This window comes from Fopius arisanus, unplaced genomic scaffold, assembly GCF_000806365.1.
Source record: "Fopius arisanus strain USDA-PBARC FA_bdor unplaced genomic scaffold, ASM80636v1 scaffold00001, whole genome shotgun sequence".
NCBI lineage: Eukaryota > Metazoa > Arthropoda > Insecta > Hymenoptera > Braconidae > Fopius > Fopius arisanus.
In genome coordinates, this window is record NW_011887740.1 from 1,109,532 (window position 1) to 1,128,909 (window position 19,378).

At 36.1% G+C, this 19,378-nt stretch overlaps 1 protein-coding gene across 1 annotated transcript; it reads right to left on the minus strand.

Annotated features, from left to right (window-relative positions):
* Nucleotides 1-348: 348 nt before the first annotated feature.
* Gprk2 (G protein-coupled receptor kinase 2) lies at nucleotides 349-19,282 on the minus strand. Its single transcript, XM_011307169.1, has 8 exons — nucleotides 18,378-19,282; nucleotides 16,636-17,071; nucleotides 12,202-12,297; nucleotides 8,264-8,621; nucleotides 5,176-6,082; nucleotides 4,368-4,505; nucleotides 4,029-4,157; nucleotides 349-3,241 (listed from the first exon to the last, which is right to left on the minus strand). The coding sequence occupies exons 2-8, from the start codon at nucleotides 16,685-16,687 to the stop codon at nucleotides 3,149-3,151; spliced, it is 1,773 nt and encodes a 590-aa protein (XP_011305471.1). The 5' UTR covers nucleotides 16,688-17,071; nucleotides 18,378-19,282; the 3' UTR covers nucleotides 349-3,148.
* Nucleotides 19,283-19,378: the final 96 nt, after the last annotated feature.

The following is a 19,378-nucleotide window of genomic DNA, read 5'->3' on the forward strand; positions in this document are numbered from 1 at the left end:
CAAAAAATAACAACATGTACGGTTATACGATTTTAATCTATAATTGGTATGTATAAATTCGAAGCTATAAATACATAACATCTATAATATCCGCTGAATAACTTAAAAAAAAAATTAAACAATTGTGTCTTTATGATTTACGTATTTATATATTTATAACTTTGTCCACGTGATTTATCATTTCTCTCGTACAACATAGAAGATTATAAAAGAACTGTTATTTGGCTTCGTCGAGACGCGATGAACAAAGTAAAATTATCATTGTGCTACGTAATTTGTTTTATTCACTTATCATTGATTGCCGGAATTTTCATCAATTCCTAGTGACGTTCATGCATTCGTTTCATGTATTTTGATGACTAGTGTCTTGATGTAGGAGAAAATTGTGTGGGGTAACGTCAGTCACTGTGAAAATTCGGCTCTTATTCGGCGAATTATCAGCATAAGCCGTTGGCTGGCTTTGAATTTCCAACTTGTGCTCATCGAATTCAATGAAAATTGATAATTTCAATAGGCCTGCGAAAAATCCGTTAGGCGTTACAATTAATTCGATGGAGAGACTATCAAGGGTATGATTGAGTTCGATCAAATTTCTAATGACTTTTTCATTAAAACGGAAAATATCTGAAGCATTAGAGGCCGTTTTGTATTTTTTCGTGGAGAATTCAGTAGCGAATATTTCCAAATCTCGAAATCCGATAGATCGAATTAAGACCTACCAAAACGATCTTTACGAAATGTTCACTATCTACTTTAGATCATAAGATATTTATTGTAAACTGGTCAACAGTCAAAACTGGTTCAACCATTTTACCTCTTCGCTACTGAATTCTCGATTATGGAATCCCCTGCACTAGAATTTTCTTCTCTTTGCACATGACTTTTGATTTCTTCCTGAAGTCAATTCTTTTCACGCGAAACACAATTTGAATTCATTGGTGTAATGAGTATTATTTCATTAGCATTTCATAAACTCCCCGTAAAACATTAAATTTCTGACGTTATTCTCTCTATTATTTAAATAAAAATGGCAAAAAATTGTGGTAAAGCTATTTGTTGTGTTTAATCCATCGGTTTGAAAACTCATTTTATTGGCTAGTGAAATGACAGCAATTCAATTTTTCCTAGACCTCCTGTCTCGTAATATGAAAAATTCTATCAATGAAATAAAAAAAAAATTAACGTCACCGCAACTCATATCCACTTCACCCACATCCTCAGGATAATACCACTCCTCCAAAACCGGTGAAAAATGCCATCAAATCAATCACGTCAATGATTTCTCGTATTTACAAATAAGAAATGATGTTTTATCAATCAATAACGTACGCGAGGATGAATAGATAACGTAAAATTTGTTGAATATCTAGGACGGCTATAAGAGTTGTCACATTATACCGTCATCATGAGTTTTCTCTCCTCTTACGACTACTTTGTCTCATTCCCATCATAGTTATCACCTAGTTATGTATAATATATAAATAAGTATTATTTTACACATCTAACGGCTTACACCAACATTGTACTTAATTTATCGAAAGTATTGAATAATAGAAAAAGAAGGATGGAAAACAATTCATTATAATTTGCGAAAATTATTCGCGGGACCAGTCATACGTCGACAAGACACGTAAATACGACAGCCAGAAATGGATAAATGAAGTGTGAAAATAATGATTTCTGGAATGATAAAAGTTTTTCGTCTACCTCTCGTGAGAAATACTTACGAGATACAAATTTACAAATTAAACCGGATGTCCCTCGTGTAAAAAAATCTAAAATATAACGAAATCTCATTCGTTCCACGACAGCAAGTTATGCTTTTTATTTTGCTCCTCGTGACGCTTGCGAAACTAATCTACCAACAAACTATTCGTTGTCAAGTCCGCAATTGAAAAATAATGGACGAAAGTAGAAAAAAAAAGAAAGGATGAAACGAATGAATGAAACAAATTGCACTAAATTTTTTAATCAACTATTTCTTCCCATCAGTTTTCTGTCATCGATTTCTTGTTATGCACCGATACCTAAGCTTGATTGTTCCACCCCCCGGCAATTCCAGTAATTAAAGAAAAAAAAAAACGAGATCTGACATGTGTTAATGACACGTGCCCTCAATTCCACTTGTTGAGCACGATCACATCAGCACGTTTGGCATTTTATCATTATTCTTCCTCAATTTTCCCAGCATTTAAAACGTAAAAACACTGAATCGACCACCGAGTTAATCATCATTGCTGTTCAATGAAGTACTCGTCGCTGTTATCACCTATATTCAATAAATATAAATCGGAAAGCCACCTCTACAAAACGATAATAGAGTAGAGTAAAAATTAATTAGAATTGCCCAGTGTTTTTAAACATTATTGACTCCACATGAAACGTCTATTGTTCGACGTTATTTTACCTATAATCTAATGAAAAAATTGCAAATGACTACTATTAAGTTATTATTTTGTTCAGACCTTTGATTCATCAGACCACACGATTTTTCCCCAACAGATCAGGGACAAGAGATTCGTAATGCACATTAAACTCACTTTGTTTCCATCATGAGAATGAAGATAAAAATTAATGACACGATAAATTAAATGCTTCAACGAGTTTTCCAGATCTTCAACGACGTATTGAGTTGAAATTGAAAGAAAAAAATAATAAAGAGCTGAGAGAAAGATATTGTATTGAGATGAGTGCGTTGAGTTGTATTTGTACGTGCGTCAAATGGCTGGAACGTTCGTCTCCCATATTCGGTTGTGTATTATCATTTTTTTTTTTTCAATGTTCGTGTGCATCATTCATTTGAACCATCTGTGTGTATTTTTAATAATAGTGTGCGTCCCAAGAATGTGCTTACGTAACAACCGAGGGATTCACTTGCATTTTTCTCGGTGTACCGTCACAGGACGTCGACCGATGTCTTTTGTCCATCGAGACACCATTTTTTATTAATTTTTTTTCCGTTACGTTTTCCATTCAATTCAATGCATTCTTATTTCCGTCCTGTTCAGCCATTCGGCTTGCTCAATTCGCCATTTTTTCTCTTGACATGCTCCTCTTGTTTAATTGAATTCTCAACTCAGATGCAGCATCTCGAGGGACCGTCCGACCGTTTAGTCGGTGTACTCGGATTTCCCGAATTAATCCTGGATCAGCTGGCCGGCATCTCGGAACTTTGGCTCTGTGACAGTTCAAGCAGATGACACTCGGATAATGGAATTTCACGTGTTCTTGCGCTTTGCTTCTGAAAAATAATATTTTTATTCAGCATTTTTTTCCGTGATGGGATTTATCGCGACGAACGAATTGCCCGAGGGCACGTGCTGAGAAATTTATGAACAAAAAACTCTATAAAATCTCCTAGCTCGAGAAAAAATAGACAAATGTCACCAGAAAAAAAATTTTAGTTCTGGCACTGAAAACTTTATTGGCCAACAACCTGCATTTTCTTCGGATTTCATGAGATTTTTACATAACTCTCTAGAAATATTACTTAAAATCACGATGAATTTTATTCGAACCAATCAGAAATATTATTTCCACTAGAATTTTTATTTGAAAATATTTTCTGCACTTTTATGAATTCCAATATAAAAATTGCATGTAAAGACATCAGAATTTTTATTTCACCCTCACCTGGGGTTCTCGTATTCTTTGCAATAATATCATTATTGAATCTTACAAAGCTCTGATTTTCATTTCCGATCTTAAATCGTTAGAAATCGTTAAACAATTTAAGACTACATGTCGAGAATGATTGATGAAGTGATTGGAAATTTTTAGTTTTCTGAGGCTTCTGAGACTTGTTGCAAATAATAAATATAATAATTGTTAAGAAAATATTTAATAATTACTATTGAAATCAAAATAGCGAAACTTTTCTCTCGATCACTTTTGCAAAATGGAGAACAATAAAAAAATAATGATAAACAGGGTTTATACGAAAATTTCAAAATTTCTCGGGAATACAGAAGTATTTCTTCGAAAGGTAAATATTGCACGGCTCAACCTTAAATCAACATTCCCCTTACCTTTCTTCTAAAAGGAAAACAGCCTCGACTCTCATTATTAACCGGCGGATAATTCACCAATAAATCAGGTGTCGGTGTGCTGTTGGGTCCCAGGAAATTGAGCTCCTTGAAGCACTCCGTTTCAATCATCTAAAACCGAATAAACATTCCTTCAGAGCCCATCAAAACTCCATGATCCAATCGAAACTAAGAGAGAGTTAACCCATGAACTTTAATCCACCACTCGAATGCCATTAGAGAAATCCCCGTCATTTTGCTATCAATAGAAATTCGGTAATCGCCCTCTCGAGACCAAACCCACGCCTCATCTTCCAAAAATTCCGCCAACTTTCTACTCACCTCAGTCTGCCAAGGAATCGAGACACTCCCGGTATTGAATTTACTGTAGAAAGTGTCATCACTGGCATCGAGATTCACACCTTTGACGGTGGAGAATTGTTCAATATCCAGGACGTCCTTAGCGTAAACAGCGTGAGGCTGCAAAGACCAAAAAAAGATTTCAAATTCAAAACTCATATCATCGATATTTTCTCACTGTTTCTTTTTTTTTGTAAATTTAGGTAAACCATGAATCAGATTGGTGTGAAAAAATATAGTTTTTTAGGTTCTATCATTATTCAGTGATTCACAAATTTTCATAGTCCTACATGTATTTCGATATCGCAAAAAACGATATATTTTTCCGCGGTACACTTCAATTAGTAAAAAACTGGAAACGTCAAAAATCATCGGCAATAACTCCTTAAACAATTTGCAGTCCTTTTCCCATTCTGAGTAATAATTCACATTTTTTTTAGCAATGCAACACAAAATTGAGAAAAAAGGCATGGAATGCTTTAAAGAAATATTTCGAAACTAAAAATGAAAATATTCGTAATGAAGATCAACAAAATGTAATAGACTTTGAAGAGGGGTTCAATAATCCCTTTCGATTCCTTCTGATCTCTTATATAATTGAAAAGAAAAAACCATCACTAATACCTAGTGATTAATCCTTCGAAATGAGAATTAATTAATTAAAACGAATGAATCACGAGTAATGAAGTAGCCAAGACGTAGGCGTTGTCATGTAAATCCGCAAAGCCCAACAAAAGCAATACCACCCCACGAAAGAAACCCCAAGAATATTAAAAGGACACCTACTCACATCCGGTACAAACGGTGGTTCCCACATACCGGCCTCCACCCTCTTCCAATTCAAACACTGAAAGAAGCTCTGCAGTTTCACCTCCTTAGCCCCATGCCTACCGCACTTGCATCCCAATCGATGTTTCGGATTTTTCTTAAGTAACTGTTGGCACAGAGTCTTGGCCTCTTCACTGAACTTAGCCGAGTACTTCTCCTGATCCTCCTTAACTCGTCTATCGACCTCCTCCCTCTTGACCTTCTCCTTCCTAGCGCGAAAGGGCGCCTGTCCCTCGATCATCTCATAGAGTAAGCAACCAAAGCTGAACCAGTCAGGTGAAAAAGTGTACTTCTCATTATCAATAACTTCTGGTGCCATGTAGCCAACAGTACCAACTCTTCCCCTAACCATATCACCCTCGAGTATTTCCACAGCAAGACCCAAATCCGATATTCTCACATGACCATGATCATCCAGTAAAATATTCTCCGGCTTGCAATCACGATAAACAATTCCCTGCTGATGTAAATGCTCAAGTCCACATACAACCTCAGCGGCATAAAATCTTGCACGATTAATATCAAAGCCCGGCTCACCCCCCATATTGTAAATATGAAATTTCAAATCACCACCGTTCATTATCGTCAATACTAAACACAGTGCATCCTTTGTCTCGTACGCGTAAGCCAGGGAAACAACGAATTTTGAATTTATCTTCTGGAGTATATTTTTTTCTATCAGCACCATGGCCTCGCCCTTTCTCTTCTTTATTCGTTTTTTCTCGAGTTTCTTGCAGGCATACATTTTACCCGTTGCCCGCACTTGACAGGCACACACCTCGCCGAAACCGCCTTTTCCAAGGACACGATACATCCTGAAGGTCTTGTACGTCACTGGCTGGGCTTCTAGCCATTTCCATTGTAGGTACCTTAAAACAAAATATTTTTATTTAACAAAATATAAGATAGTCTTGGAGGTGTGCAAAAGGTCGATTAAATCCGTTTATCTTCTCATTTTCCGAATCGTTCTCACAAATTTCTAAGAAACCGTGAATAAAACTGGCGTGAAATAATATATACAGTCTTTAAGTTTTATTATTATTCAATGCCTCACGTAGTTTCATCATCGTGACAGAATTCCCCTACGTAAACAATAAACTTTTGAGAAAATTCACAAGACTTCCCCAAGAATTTCCAAAAATAAACGCCCACGACTACGAAAAATAGTGAGTCATTACATAATGATGAAATTTAAAATCTATTTTTCCCAGAAATTTACAAAGAAAACACGAAAAACAATAAGACAATAACTCCTTAAATCCTTGAGTAGTACATAAAATATAGATGCCCTGAGCAATAAGTCCTTCATTAAGTTGTAATTCGTCAAGGGATGTAGTACTTAGAACTATTTAAGTCATCTACTGGAATTATGAATAATCCTATTAACGTTTTGTTCACGAAATTCGAAGAAGTTATAACTTTAGAAGTGACTAAGAAATGCTTTCCAAATACTAAAGCTTATTTCAAAATTAATCCCACTTCTAACTCCAAATACTGACAATTTTGAAAATCTTAAGTCGCCTATGACTGCTTTGAATTATGATAATGACTCTCCCCAAGTTTTCTTGTTATTTTCATTTATTCAACAGCTATAACAGAGAATAATGAAACACATTCACGAAGAATACAGAACAATTGAACATGAAGAAGTAGGACGACGAATTAAAACAGCACTCCTGATCCATTTGAACATTTTAATAATTCCCCGCGATTTCAAACGTGAAATATCAATTAAAATCCCATTTCTCATTCGTGAATATGTAAAATAGTGATGAGCATGAAGAATTAACACGAGGACGCATGCCCTGACGAGCATATAATTAAAACCTGAAAAATGGCGATTAAACTCATTCGTAAGTATCAATATGGCGGTAAAATAATGAACCCAACTGTAGGCAGATGAAATGAAAAGTTAGTGAATTATGGTAATGTCCTTTTCCTCAAGTCTCGAGTGAAAAACAAAGTAGAAGGATGAAAATTAAAATGACTTTTGGCTTATACTTTGGATAACAAAGCAGGGAGTAAAACTGGCTTGGCCTCAGTCCAGATTCTTTTCTCGTACCATTCCACGAGGGAGAGAAAGAATTACTTGACTCTGACTCTCAGTAGTTTCCACTGTACTGTCTGTACCACCCACTCGACGAAAGCTTGACCGAGAACCATTGATCTTTTCTTACTCAGTTATAACATTTATCACTAGACTCCTCCGAGGCACCCTATCATAGATTACAACTGGAGAAACTTCTACATCTCCTATTCAATCCTGTACGTTCATGACTCTTAGCTTGTTGGGGGTGTCTTTTTGTCATTCGTAGAACTACTTTCAGAATGTTCAGGAAAATAATAAAAGGTCGGGGCTATTTGTACAGCTTTACAACTTTGTTGCTTCCTCAATTTATCGTTACTAGGACTTTTATCCTGGTGGAAATAGGGGTTGTAATTGCTCGATGGAATTCATGGGACTGTTGGGATTAATTCAGTTCTTGTTGGAGAAAAGTTATTTGCGAATTGCAACTTAATTTTTGGATTGCTTGAGAATTTTACATCATTGAATGGAATATTGCTTTTTTTCCGATTTTCGTAATTGTAATTAATTATTCATTTATTATTCATGATGAATAAATTTTGCTCGAGATATTTTGTTATCGTTGATATCTTGGATTAGAGTAATTGAAAATAATGATAACGTCAAACTATTGCGAAAATGGAGAGGAAATTATGAGCAAGTCTGAATATTATGAAATCCATTCATCAAAGAGTTGACCCACAATCATTTGCACTCGTCCTCAATCCCAGCAGAATCTGCTATTGACATCAACTGGCAGCTTCAATACCAATTATTCAAACTTTATTTCCACTCGTTACTCGGTCATAATAAAAAAAAAAAAGAAACCCCAGACGAAAAGTTTTATCCCCGACGATCGGAAAATTAATGAGATTTTTCCTACGGAAGCCAATGAATATGGAATGAATGTACCGAGACTTAATGAATTTCCCCGAGAGATCCTGATATTGGTGTAAATTCTTATCAAGAGGGGTTGATTAAATACCTGTAGAAGTAGAAACTCGTGAGAAACTGGGAGAATGGTTCACCAGCTAGGAAATTTTTAACAGTCTGCTGGACCTCGGTGAATAACTCTTTGCCACCAGTACCGAGACGTTCCTCACACTGTGATATCACTGAGTCATTGAGAATGTCGACAACCTCCGATCCCTCACTCTTCAGGTACTGATCAAACAGCACTTTTGCGAGTTCGGTACGATTTTCGTCGAGCTCAATCTCATATTTTTCAATGGCATCGAGGAATAAATTGTAACGGTGGTACGATGGCTTGCGGTCCTGGCAGAATTGACGAAATAATAGCCGTCCTATTGGCTGCTGATCAACCAAATAGCCGTACCTTATGTCTGCAATTTAAGAAAATATTCAACAATTATTTGCGAGGCATTCCATAAATTCCGTAAATTTCAAAAAATTCTTGTCAGAGATAAAACTCGGTGAATTTGGTTTGGAAAAATTGCATTTGATAAATCCAGTAAAATTCTTATCATTCGATAATTTCCGTAAAGTATCACTATTTAGAGCATTCGTAAATTCGGTCTTCGGAAAGACATTAAAGGTATATATTCCAAAGGACCATGAAAAATATGATTGACATGATTACCTTTTTTTACTTATGAAAATGAGCTGACCAGAACGGAAGTTATTACCAATAAAAAAAGGCAATTAAAAATGACCGTTAATTTCTGCAAAGGTGAGGGTCAATGACTGGTTAATTTGAAATGGAATACCTCTTTTACATGACTCGAAATGAAGTGCCATTTGTTTTGAATAGTCAAACAATTGGTAGTTTTAAAATATTCCAACGTTATTCCAAGGAGAGGCTGTGCGACAAGATGTTAAAAAAAAATTGGGTCGCTCGGAGAAAAAAGAAATGAAGCTTCAAGCTTCAACTTCGTCACTTCATGAATTTATTATGCGACAAATTGAATTTCAAATATAATGCGCCATTGAAGACGGGGGATAATCTCCAGTGGGATGAAAGGTTGAGAATTTCACTCGCGTTTAATTTACATACGGGAATTTTGCTCAGTAGTTGCATTACCATTTCTTATCTATCCAGCGATACGAGACGGAATTTCGGATGAAGAATTTTCATTGGGGATTTTGAATTCGGAGGGGAAAATTTGGCTCTTATGTTCATTCCTGAAGAGATGAGAGCCATGTGTTGTCCATTTGGAGTGAACGGGGCTGCAGACGGTTTCACGTACAGATTTTTTTTCATGAATCCAAGAATTTGTGGGAAAGAAGGAAGAGTTGAGAGAATAGTGAGTACAGTTAAATTTTGGAATAGTATTGTCGATGGTTTTATAACTGCCATCAAATTACCGCTGAATAAATAAACTTTGTGCAAATAACAAATTATTTCTCAAATAAAACAAATTAATTTCTCAATTAATAACATCTCACGTCAAAATTGAATGAAAATTGAATGTAATTAATTTTTTTAAAAACCACAAAGTACAACAAAAAGCTTCTTAATAGAGTTCTCGGAAATTATCTGCAAATCTAAGAGAATAATCGAAATTTGTGTAAGAACCTCTTTTGTAGAGAGGGATGAGTACCAGAGAAAAGGTCTCTACAAAAATTCCGGTATCTCCCTCAGTCTCAGAGAAATTCCTTGAAAAATGGTACATTATCTAAATCAACTCGTCATCTCTCCCCTCACCCGATCACGGGTATTTCGAAATCTTAATTAAACCTTCATTAACCGGATCCTGACTATGCAAAATAGTAATGAGCATGGAGAATTAAACTGGAGGAACCTGGCGAAGACTAGATAATTAAAATCACCGCGATCGTTGAAAATGTTTGAAAAGCATCGATTTAGAACCGAGTGCTCAACAAAACAGTTGGAAAATTGAGTAACAAAATGACCTCCCCTAATTGCCATTCGGCCGAAAACAATTTCCAAACACTTGAAAAATATCTCCCCCGCAGTAATGAAATTGTCCCCGAATCAATCGATCTAACCAATATAGTGATAGCTACACCAAATAACTTTGAGTGCAACGAGCTGCATCAAACACAAGACCTCAGCCTCAATTAGCCTTTGTCCTGTGTTTCACCTTCAGGTGAGCGGTTTATTTCGAGGCCTCCTCGGCGTTTTAATTAACAGTGATTGGAGGGGAATTGGAATGGAGGGGTAAAATGAGGGGGAAATATATGGTCAAAAAATTAATTTATCCCCGTGAGTGAACATATTCCATACCGTTACTTTGAAGCGATCCAACGACAAAGGGATTCCCCTCTGGGTGAATGGCAAAATGAAATGGAGGAATGAGTGGAGGAGGGCAAGGGATGGGATAATGCGAACACGAGGTCAGTGGAGGGTCGAGAGCACACCCGGTACGGCATTTATTGACCACGAGCAATCTCGAAAGGGAGCAGATTGATGAAAAAAATCGCCTCTCATTTTCGGAGATTGATTTTGTCCTTCATTCCCACATCCTTTCGAATCGAGAAAAATTCTGGGCTCGGTTTAAGCGATTCAATAAACAGTACTTCAATTTATTATAAATTCATGCATTATTTAATGGTCATTTTCAGCTAACTGTTTAATTACTATGAAATAATTATGTAATGGTATCGAATGGTTGAATTTTTGGATGAAAGTGGTTTAAACATCGTTAGATATTTTTATTCTATTTCTACTGGCATTTGATAAATATTCGTGAATCGCTGAAAACTAGAGAGTTCTCGACTATTTTAGATTAGTCTGTAACGGAATATTTTATATTTATTTTATTCTGTAGAAATGTTCATTGAGTGGAATCATGAATACTTTTTCACTGAAGAGAAATTATAATGCATTGAAGAAAATTACGGAAAATTACGGAAAATTACCTCAACTGACAATTAATGAAGTTATTAAAGCTAATTATTTTGAAGGGAGGGGATATCGTAAGCATTTTTATTATTATCTTCATATTAATGTGCGATAAATATTCATGAATTATGGAAATATAAGAATGAATCGTTTACTATAATGAAAATAGTGGAATTGGATTTTCAATAATTTATCTTTTTCTCTTATTTTTCAACATTGATTGAAAAGCCCTGGGAATGAATTAATAATTATTTGAGTCTCAAAAATTGATTATTCCCAATTGATAGAGTCTCTTTTAAAAAAAGACTTTTATTCCATTACTGATGGTACTCTAAAAAATTAAATCATTAGGAAGAATAGAATAAATTATCAACGATATTTACTCTACAAAGACAGTAAAACGGAATGGTCAATGTTCCATGCCCACAGAATAGCCGCAAACTCCGATCAAAGAGCAGATAAAAGTGTGGAGAAACCAAGAAAGTGCAATAAAACGTGATAAAAAAATAATTAAAAGCCATTACCAAGATAATAAAACCCTTCTCCCACGTTTTAATGAGTAGCAGACATTAAATGAATTGTTTAAATCCAAGAAGGAATCACAAACGAAGTGAGATATCGTGTCAAAATAATCGTAACTGGCAACAGGTTAATAAAACAAATTTTTACGGAGCCTCGTGCACGACCAGAGATAACAAACAGTACAATGATGCTGGTCTTGTTTGGGCAATAATCACAAAGCTATCGCATGCACTTCTGTTACTCAAAGAAATAAACGTTATAATGTTGTATAACAATGTAAATACACAGTGAGCTGCAACGAGGGGAAATACAGACTGCATCTGGTGGATATTTCCTTTTTCTTTTTTTTTTTTTTCAGTTTCAAGTTAAACCGCTGTACAATAGCATAGATGAAAATAAACGAGGAGTTTATGTGCACAAATTCATTGGCTCACTTTACCCACTCAATTCCACGTACACCTCATTCGTACCATTCGATATTGACAATTTTCCTCCATTGTTATGTTCTTGGGAATGTTTGGAGAACATTATCGTTAAGGAAATTATTGTGGAATTTTCAAAAGGCATTTACTTACCGAGCTTATCTTTTAGGCCGATGCACTGTGATATGTGGGGAAATTGCAGGATCTTCCGCCATTTCTTACTCTTCCCCTTGTTGCTGTCACCACCACCTGAAAATAAGTCATTATTACATTATTCTTTGGTGACTGCTGAAAATTTTATTCCATAATAGTATTGCCCCTCAAAATATTCCAAAAAAATATTACAAGTGAGAATACTAGCCCGAAAAATGTTACATGACGAGATATTTCGGTATCGGTATATTATTTTTCTTAATATTATAAATGAAAGGGTCATCATATAAATTGTTTACTGCGCAGAAGTATTATATACCAAATATGAATATTTATTATGCTTTTCTCCTTGTTTTTTTTATTTTTTTCAATAATATTTTGATATTGATATAGACATCATTTTTTATCATGAGGTGTTATTGAAAAATATTTTTTTTTGGTTTTGCCGTTCCGATGAAATGATCATTTCCCAAAATAACATTTTATTATTTTTATTCTTTATGTTTAATCTGTTGTATTATATAAAAAGTGTGTAATTTAATAAATTGTTTGTCTAAATTATTAAATAATATAAATTACTGAAAGATTGATGGGAAAAAGGTACATCATTGTTTTATTGAGAATAACGGAAAAGTTATTACACACAAAATAAAATAATTAATAGTTGATATAATGAATTGATGAATAGTTCAACAGGGGTAAATTGCTTTTTAATAATCGGAAGCCTCACGGTAATCAATAATGCAAGAAAAATCGCTATCAATATTGGAATCACTAGCCAAACACGTCGAAGAGTTTATGATTAATTGATGAGGGATAATGCACGTGAAAAATCGACGCTAAGGGAATTTTCATCAAAATATATAAGAAGGGATTTTCAATTCTATAGTATATCATATTGGCAGGATCCCATTTAAGTGAATTTTAAATTGTTTGTTTATAAAAATGAAAAGATCCAAACATTTCGCCAGGGCAACTAAGCTAGAAAAATTGACTCTCCCAGTGAATTATGGAGAATTAAATAATGAAATTGCTGAGTATTAATAATCGAATTAATAATCTGTTACTTTTCCGTAATCGATCACATGATTGAAGACGTCAGGAAGTTAGTGAATAATTGAAGGGACTTAATGTACATGAAAAATTGAAGCTCGAAATTTCAATTAATAAATACAACGAAGAAATCTACATTCTTTAGTAGTAGCCATCCAAGTCGTTCTAATCAGAGAATTGTGGCATCATTTCAGGGTGAAATTATCTTGAGATATGAGTCAACTAAAATTCACTAACGAATAATTAAAATTTTTTATAAAACCATTGTTAGTACTCGAAAGTCCGTCATACTCATTACTCAATGGCTCACGCTCGTTTTAGACAGCTAATTTGAATTCAGAACTCATTTAATTTTTTAATTTTCTCTCTACTCTAAAAACGACAGATAAGTCAAACTCGCTAACTATCGATATTTCGAAAGTTTATCACGTTAAAATTTGATTGGTTTACAGTTGATTTAACCGACTAATGCGAATTGAGAACTGATTTAATTTTGAAATTTCCAATCCTGATTTTCACAATTACAGCGGAAATTCGGTATCGCATTAAAAAAATGTTGGCAGAAAAAAATCTTCATTAATTTCGCAGATACTCTGACAAATTTGACAAACTCATGCTATCAACCTCGAGTTATTAAATTCAGTAACGAAATTCTGCTGCAAACTGGTAAACGAAGATAACTGAATCTTTTTCGCGGCCAGTTTTTAACAAATTTCTGGAAATCAAAGAAAAATATTGATATTTCCATAAGAACCTTTTTTGCCATTCTCCTCTTTGTCTACAAAAAATATTCAGGCAAAAAAATTCGCTACCTTGCTTCAATCTGGAGATATTATCTAAAAACTGGTTTCGAAAAAAATTTATCCCACTCATCCTAATTTACCATTTTGCTACTGAATTGGAATTAACTCCAGTATTTTTCCTATGTAGCTATCAAGTCATTGTTTGACATTACAATTAAAAGTAAAAATGGATGAAATGAAGACAGAGATTAGGCAGTCTATGGGACGCTGATTACCTCGATGACAGAATTAAAATTATTTTCCGGAAATAATGAGGGGAGTAAGGTTGGCTCGTTGGTTGAAAAAAAAATGTAGATCTGAATAGAAGCTCGCATTGCTCTGCACATGAGGTCGAGAACCTCTAATGCACACAATCAGGCACGAGACTGGGAGATAAAAAAAGTGTGTTGGGATGAGGAGAGGAGAGAGGGGCTTGAGACAGCGAGTGAACAGCCGTGCGTAGGTAGTAGCCATTATCACGAGACAATGAAAGATAGAGTGAACTTTTTGTTCCACTCATCCTTCACTCACCTCCCCGTAAATTAAGTGTCAAAGTTGTGAGAGAGTGGTTGAGTAGAAAGAAAATGAGAAACTGGGAATATGAACTTTCGTCAGTTGGGTAATTGATTCAACCGGCTTTTTTAACTTGTTTCTGACGTTTCACGTCATTGATAAGAGCTTCCCTCTCCTTCAGTACAACGATAATGCTCCGGAAAAACTAGAAATTCCAGTGTTGCCGCTCTCAATTGAGTGATGTATGTGACATGAATTACTTCATCGTTTGTATATTCATTTTTTCACTCGAGGATAAACAAAATGGGATTTTCTCGAAAATTCATTTCATGGAAAAAATGTCATCTACATCACGATCAACTAAATTAGAGGAGTAACGGACTGTTGAAATGCAAATAAAGTTCATTAAAATGTCAAACTGGCGACATTTTGGACAATTCATTGAGGTTCATCGGACTCTTGACTATTATTGGTTATTATTTCGAATTTTTATGTTGAAAATTGTCAATTGCATCATTAAAACTATTTACGTTCTTCTTAAATTGCGGAATAATGTCAGTGATATTTTACATAATTCTTTGAATTATAGGGAACGAACCAATTAGATTAAAAAATGATTCCCGCCCATATCGTGTTCATTATGTTTCGCTTTTCGTTCTCAATTCAATTTCACTGAATGTTGTTTTCATTTCGCTCTATTGTCCATTATTGAATAGGTTTTTCCCGAAAGCTCATTCCATGGAAACAAAGTGATCGTCTGCATCACGATGAATGAAATTAGAGGACTCAGGGGATGTTGAAATGAAAATAAAGTTCATTAAAGTGTTAAAGGGGCGGCATTCTGCAGAATTAATTCAGCTTCATCGAGCTCTTAACTATTATTGGTTATTAATTACTCGAATAATAGGAAATGATCCAATTAGATTTAATAATTATCGCTGCCAATATCATGGTGAGCAATAACATGTTCATTTTTTCAGCTTCACGTTCTCCATTCAATTTAATCTCATTTTCGTTTTAATCTATTGCCCATTAGCTTCTACGATAATTAAATTTTCCATTATTTTTCCACGGTGTGTACTTCTACTGTTTATTTATTTATTTTTTCTGTCCCGTCATGATAAAGGTCCTTTCAATGCGACGCAAGTTCAATTCAATGAATCTTCCACTGTGATTTGTTGAGTTTGTGAATTAAAAGTTTCTCAACAGAATCGTTAAACTTTACGGAATGATCTATTCTACATCTCGAACTATGTCAACAATCAACAACTACTCTCTATTCTATCGAGAATTTCCAAACAAATCATTCCACAGTCACTGGTAAACACTAGTCTGCGAAATTTTCATCTCATCGATTTTTTTATCGGCACTCCAAGGAATTAAACAGTTCAAAATTCGAAACTTTACGAAAAAAATCAATGGCAAGTAGAAGTTACAGTTGAGTAATTTCCTTTGAAAAATAATAGCCACTGCGAACAGCGAGATAAATTGGTAAATGAACGGAAAATTGTGTATAATTCACGGCAAAATGTTCATATTCAATTAAAAACTCAAGCCCGTTAGGTAATTCTCATCTCTCCGTTGCTAAAATGTTTGAAATTCTATTCAACTCCCAGTGAAATTTGAAACTTCATTAGTGTCCCCTCTAAATTGAATTAAACGTCATTCCCTTCAAAATCACTAGCTCAATGTCCACAAAAACCGAATTCCAATCATATTATTTTTTTTGCAGTCTTAGGAACATCATCATCAATCTTTCATAAATTTCTAGATATTCATTAAAAATAAATCGCCCTTTTCCCGTTCACTTGCGCGTTACAGAATTTTCCCTTTTTTTAATATACGGATGTATCTCGAACCAACTGACTCGAATAGATCTTTTTGCGAGTTGATCTACAAAAAAGTCCTTCAATGTTTCCCCGACCATCGATAGTTTGCGAGCTAAACCGATAATTGGGAAAATATTAAATTCTCGTGTTGGCACTGAACCGTTTCGCTCCTGAATTCAGGATTCACAACATTGATAGCCATATTCCCCAAAGCTCCCATTGACAATTCTCGCATGCAAAGCAAGTTTTCCAATTACCTTCTCTCGCTTTGAGGTAAACAGTGTTGGCTACGATATTCTCCAACTCCATCAATTCCAGCTTGATCGAGTTTAATCGGCTTGATTATGTGAGAATGACCTTTGCGTCGTGGGTGTGGACGTGTGCTGATCCTTTCCCCGGCTTTATTACCAAAAAACCAATGTCCAACTGCGGGTATTACCCAGGGGTATTCTGCAAGACCAGCTCCCATCTGCGACCAACGGGGCCACCAAAACCCCCTCACTCCTTCCACCACTTTTTTTACCAATCTCAAAGTATTATTCCAAAGCCTCTCCCCTCCTTATCAGCAACTTTGTGCAAACAAGAAAAATATCCAATTGTTTTCCAAATAACTTTCCCCAGATTTCAAAGTTACTTCAGCACCCCCTCCAGCAGCCAAAGTTGTTTCCTCTGCACAAATCCTCTCCTCGCAATCTGCAACAACAAAAGAGTAACAAAATCATGAAAATTTGTTTGAATATTTGTGGGGATGAAGCAACCACAGACAAGGATAAATGAAAATTCCATAAATCCTGAGCTTACATTGCCCATCTCTACCATTTTATTTTTCCTTTTTCCCCTCCCTTGTTTCACGTTCGTACAGCAATGTCCCACAATTCCAACGTAAAAGGATTCTCCCCAGGATTACGCGAGTACAACCCAGAGAAACAGGTACCCACTGGTGTGGCCTCGATGGTGATATTCCAGGGATATCTACACGCAATCCTCCCCTCTTTGAAAATATCATGGAAAATACGATAGAATAAAAGGGAAATATTATAAACGCTGAAAACGTGTACAATGCCTGTCTTACACTCCATCAAATACAAGAAGGAATTACCATTCACATGGACAATTATTAATGACGAGTAATTTCCCTCTATTTATATATCACTCTTCGAACCGATTTTATAAAAAAAAAACAAAATCGCCACACAAATCCAAAGACATGTTTCAAAACACGAAATCTCACCCTCAATCTCCCCTAGAATTCTTAAATTTTTAACGAACCCGTCGAGAACTAAATCAATATCCCGAGTCTTTCCATTAAATCCCGAGGATAAGACGCGTGCAGTGAGCGACTCACCACCAGTAAGCGATAAAAAAAAATTTACGACAGATAATTAATTAATAACAATATCTCTGCGTCCATAATTCACTCCCTCGGGAAAGCCCCCGCAAAAATAAGTTTCCTATCATCTCATTGCATCATAAAAAACATTCAATTTTCCAACGCAGTTAACTGGTAGCCGCTGCGAGGCAGACGATGGAAACCCGATAAAAAAATATATATATAATAAATAATAGGCACAGGTCAACGGGGAGGAAAGAAAGGGCCGCAACCCTGAGGGCGTACATACAATTTTCCTCTCTATTTATTCTAACGCAACGAAAACTCCACTCTTCCCAACTTGTGTCCTCAGCAAGCCGATCACGTACGTCTCGAGGTCGCTGAGACCGTACTATTGAATACTTGGAGGAAAAAAAAAAAAAAATGATACACGGGATGAACATAAAAGGTACGAGCTAACGATGATGGAGATGGAAATTGGGAGGGAATGTGAGGGATCTGAACAATTGGATTCAAGCGACAGGGGTTGCAGACGAAATATAAATCCTCCCCTCGTCACCCTCACTCAAAATTCTTCCCTAAAAATAGCCCTGAAAATCAACTGACAGTATGAATTACCAAATCCAACACCTCAAATGTTACATTAAAAAAAATTAATAATTTTCTCACCGTTTCAAATATTCCTCACAACCACCCGGTTACATTATTCCTCCATAATCCACGCCGTAAACACATGCACAGAGGCAAAAGAGGGGAGATACGTTTTCACTTGATTCTCGTACAACACTTGCACATGGGCTCGTGAAAATGGCAAGATAACTGTCGATGAGACTTGCTGGAGGTATGGTGGAGTTGGAAAAGTCGTGAGCTCGATGGGAAAAACTTGAGTTGACACACGTTGAGAGCGCGCCTCCAAGTCCTCGCTTTCCTCGGTCCGGTAGGAAGCGAGAAGCAATGGCCGACACACACAGACACTTGTATTTCACCGACAAACAAACAAACACACACCGAGGGGCGAGAAAAATTTACTCTTTCCAATTGAATCGGGGAGGTGGTTTGATTCCAAGTGGGTGAGGGGTAGAGGAAAATTATCACTCCTATCACCACGATGAAAACCCTCGGCTCATCACTACTCTCGTCACACGGTGGGAGATACCCAAAGCCTCGGGGATGCTCCGCAAATATCGTACACAGGTACACACATAAATGCCGATGCCACTGGAAAAAGCTTACTTCCTTTTCACCTCTACTTTTAACGCTTTTGAATTGATTTTAATGATTTACCGATGACGTCGGGGTACACGTAATTGAGAATGCGGGGTCATTATCGCACCGGGATTATGAGAGAAGGCGGCTTTTTCTCAATTCTTTCTTTCTCCGTTTTGGGGAATTTTCGATTTTTCTTTTCGAGGCTTTTCTTTTTTTCTTTTGGTCTCCGTGGATTGTGGGGTAAGAGGTGGAGAGTGTGGAGACAAGGTAACGCAGGGGTTGAATTTTTTTTGTCGAGAGTTTGGGTGAGAGGGGGTTCTGTTTCACTCTCCGGCGTACCTTTTGGCTAAAGCCCGTGCACTGGTGGCACCGATGAAAACCGAGTGGCGTGCGACTCTGGTGGGAATTGCCGGCGGGAGGAGGGGGTCGGCACTTCGGGGAGGGGGACGCCACTTCGGCGA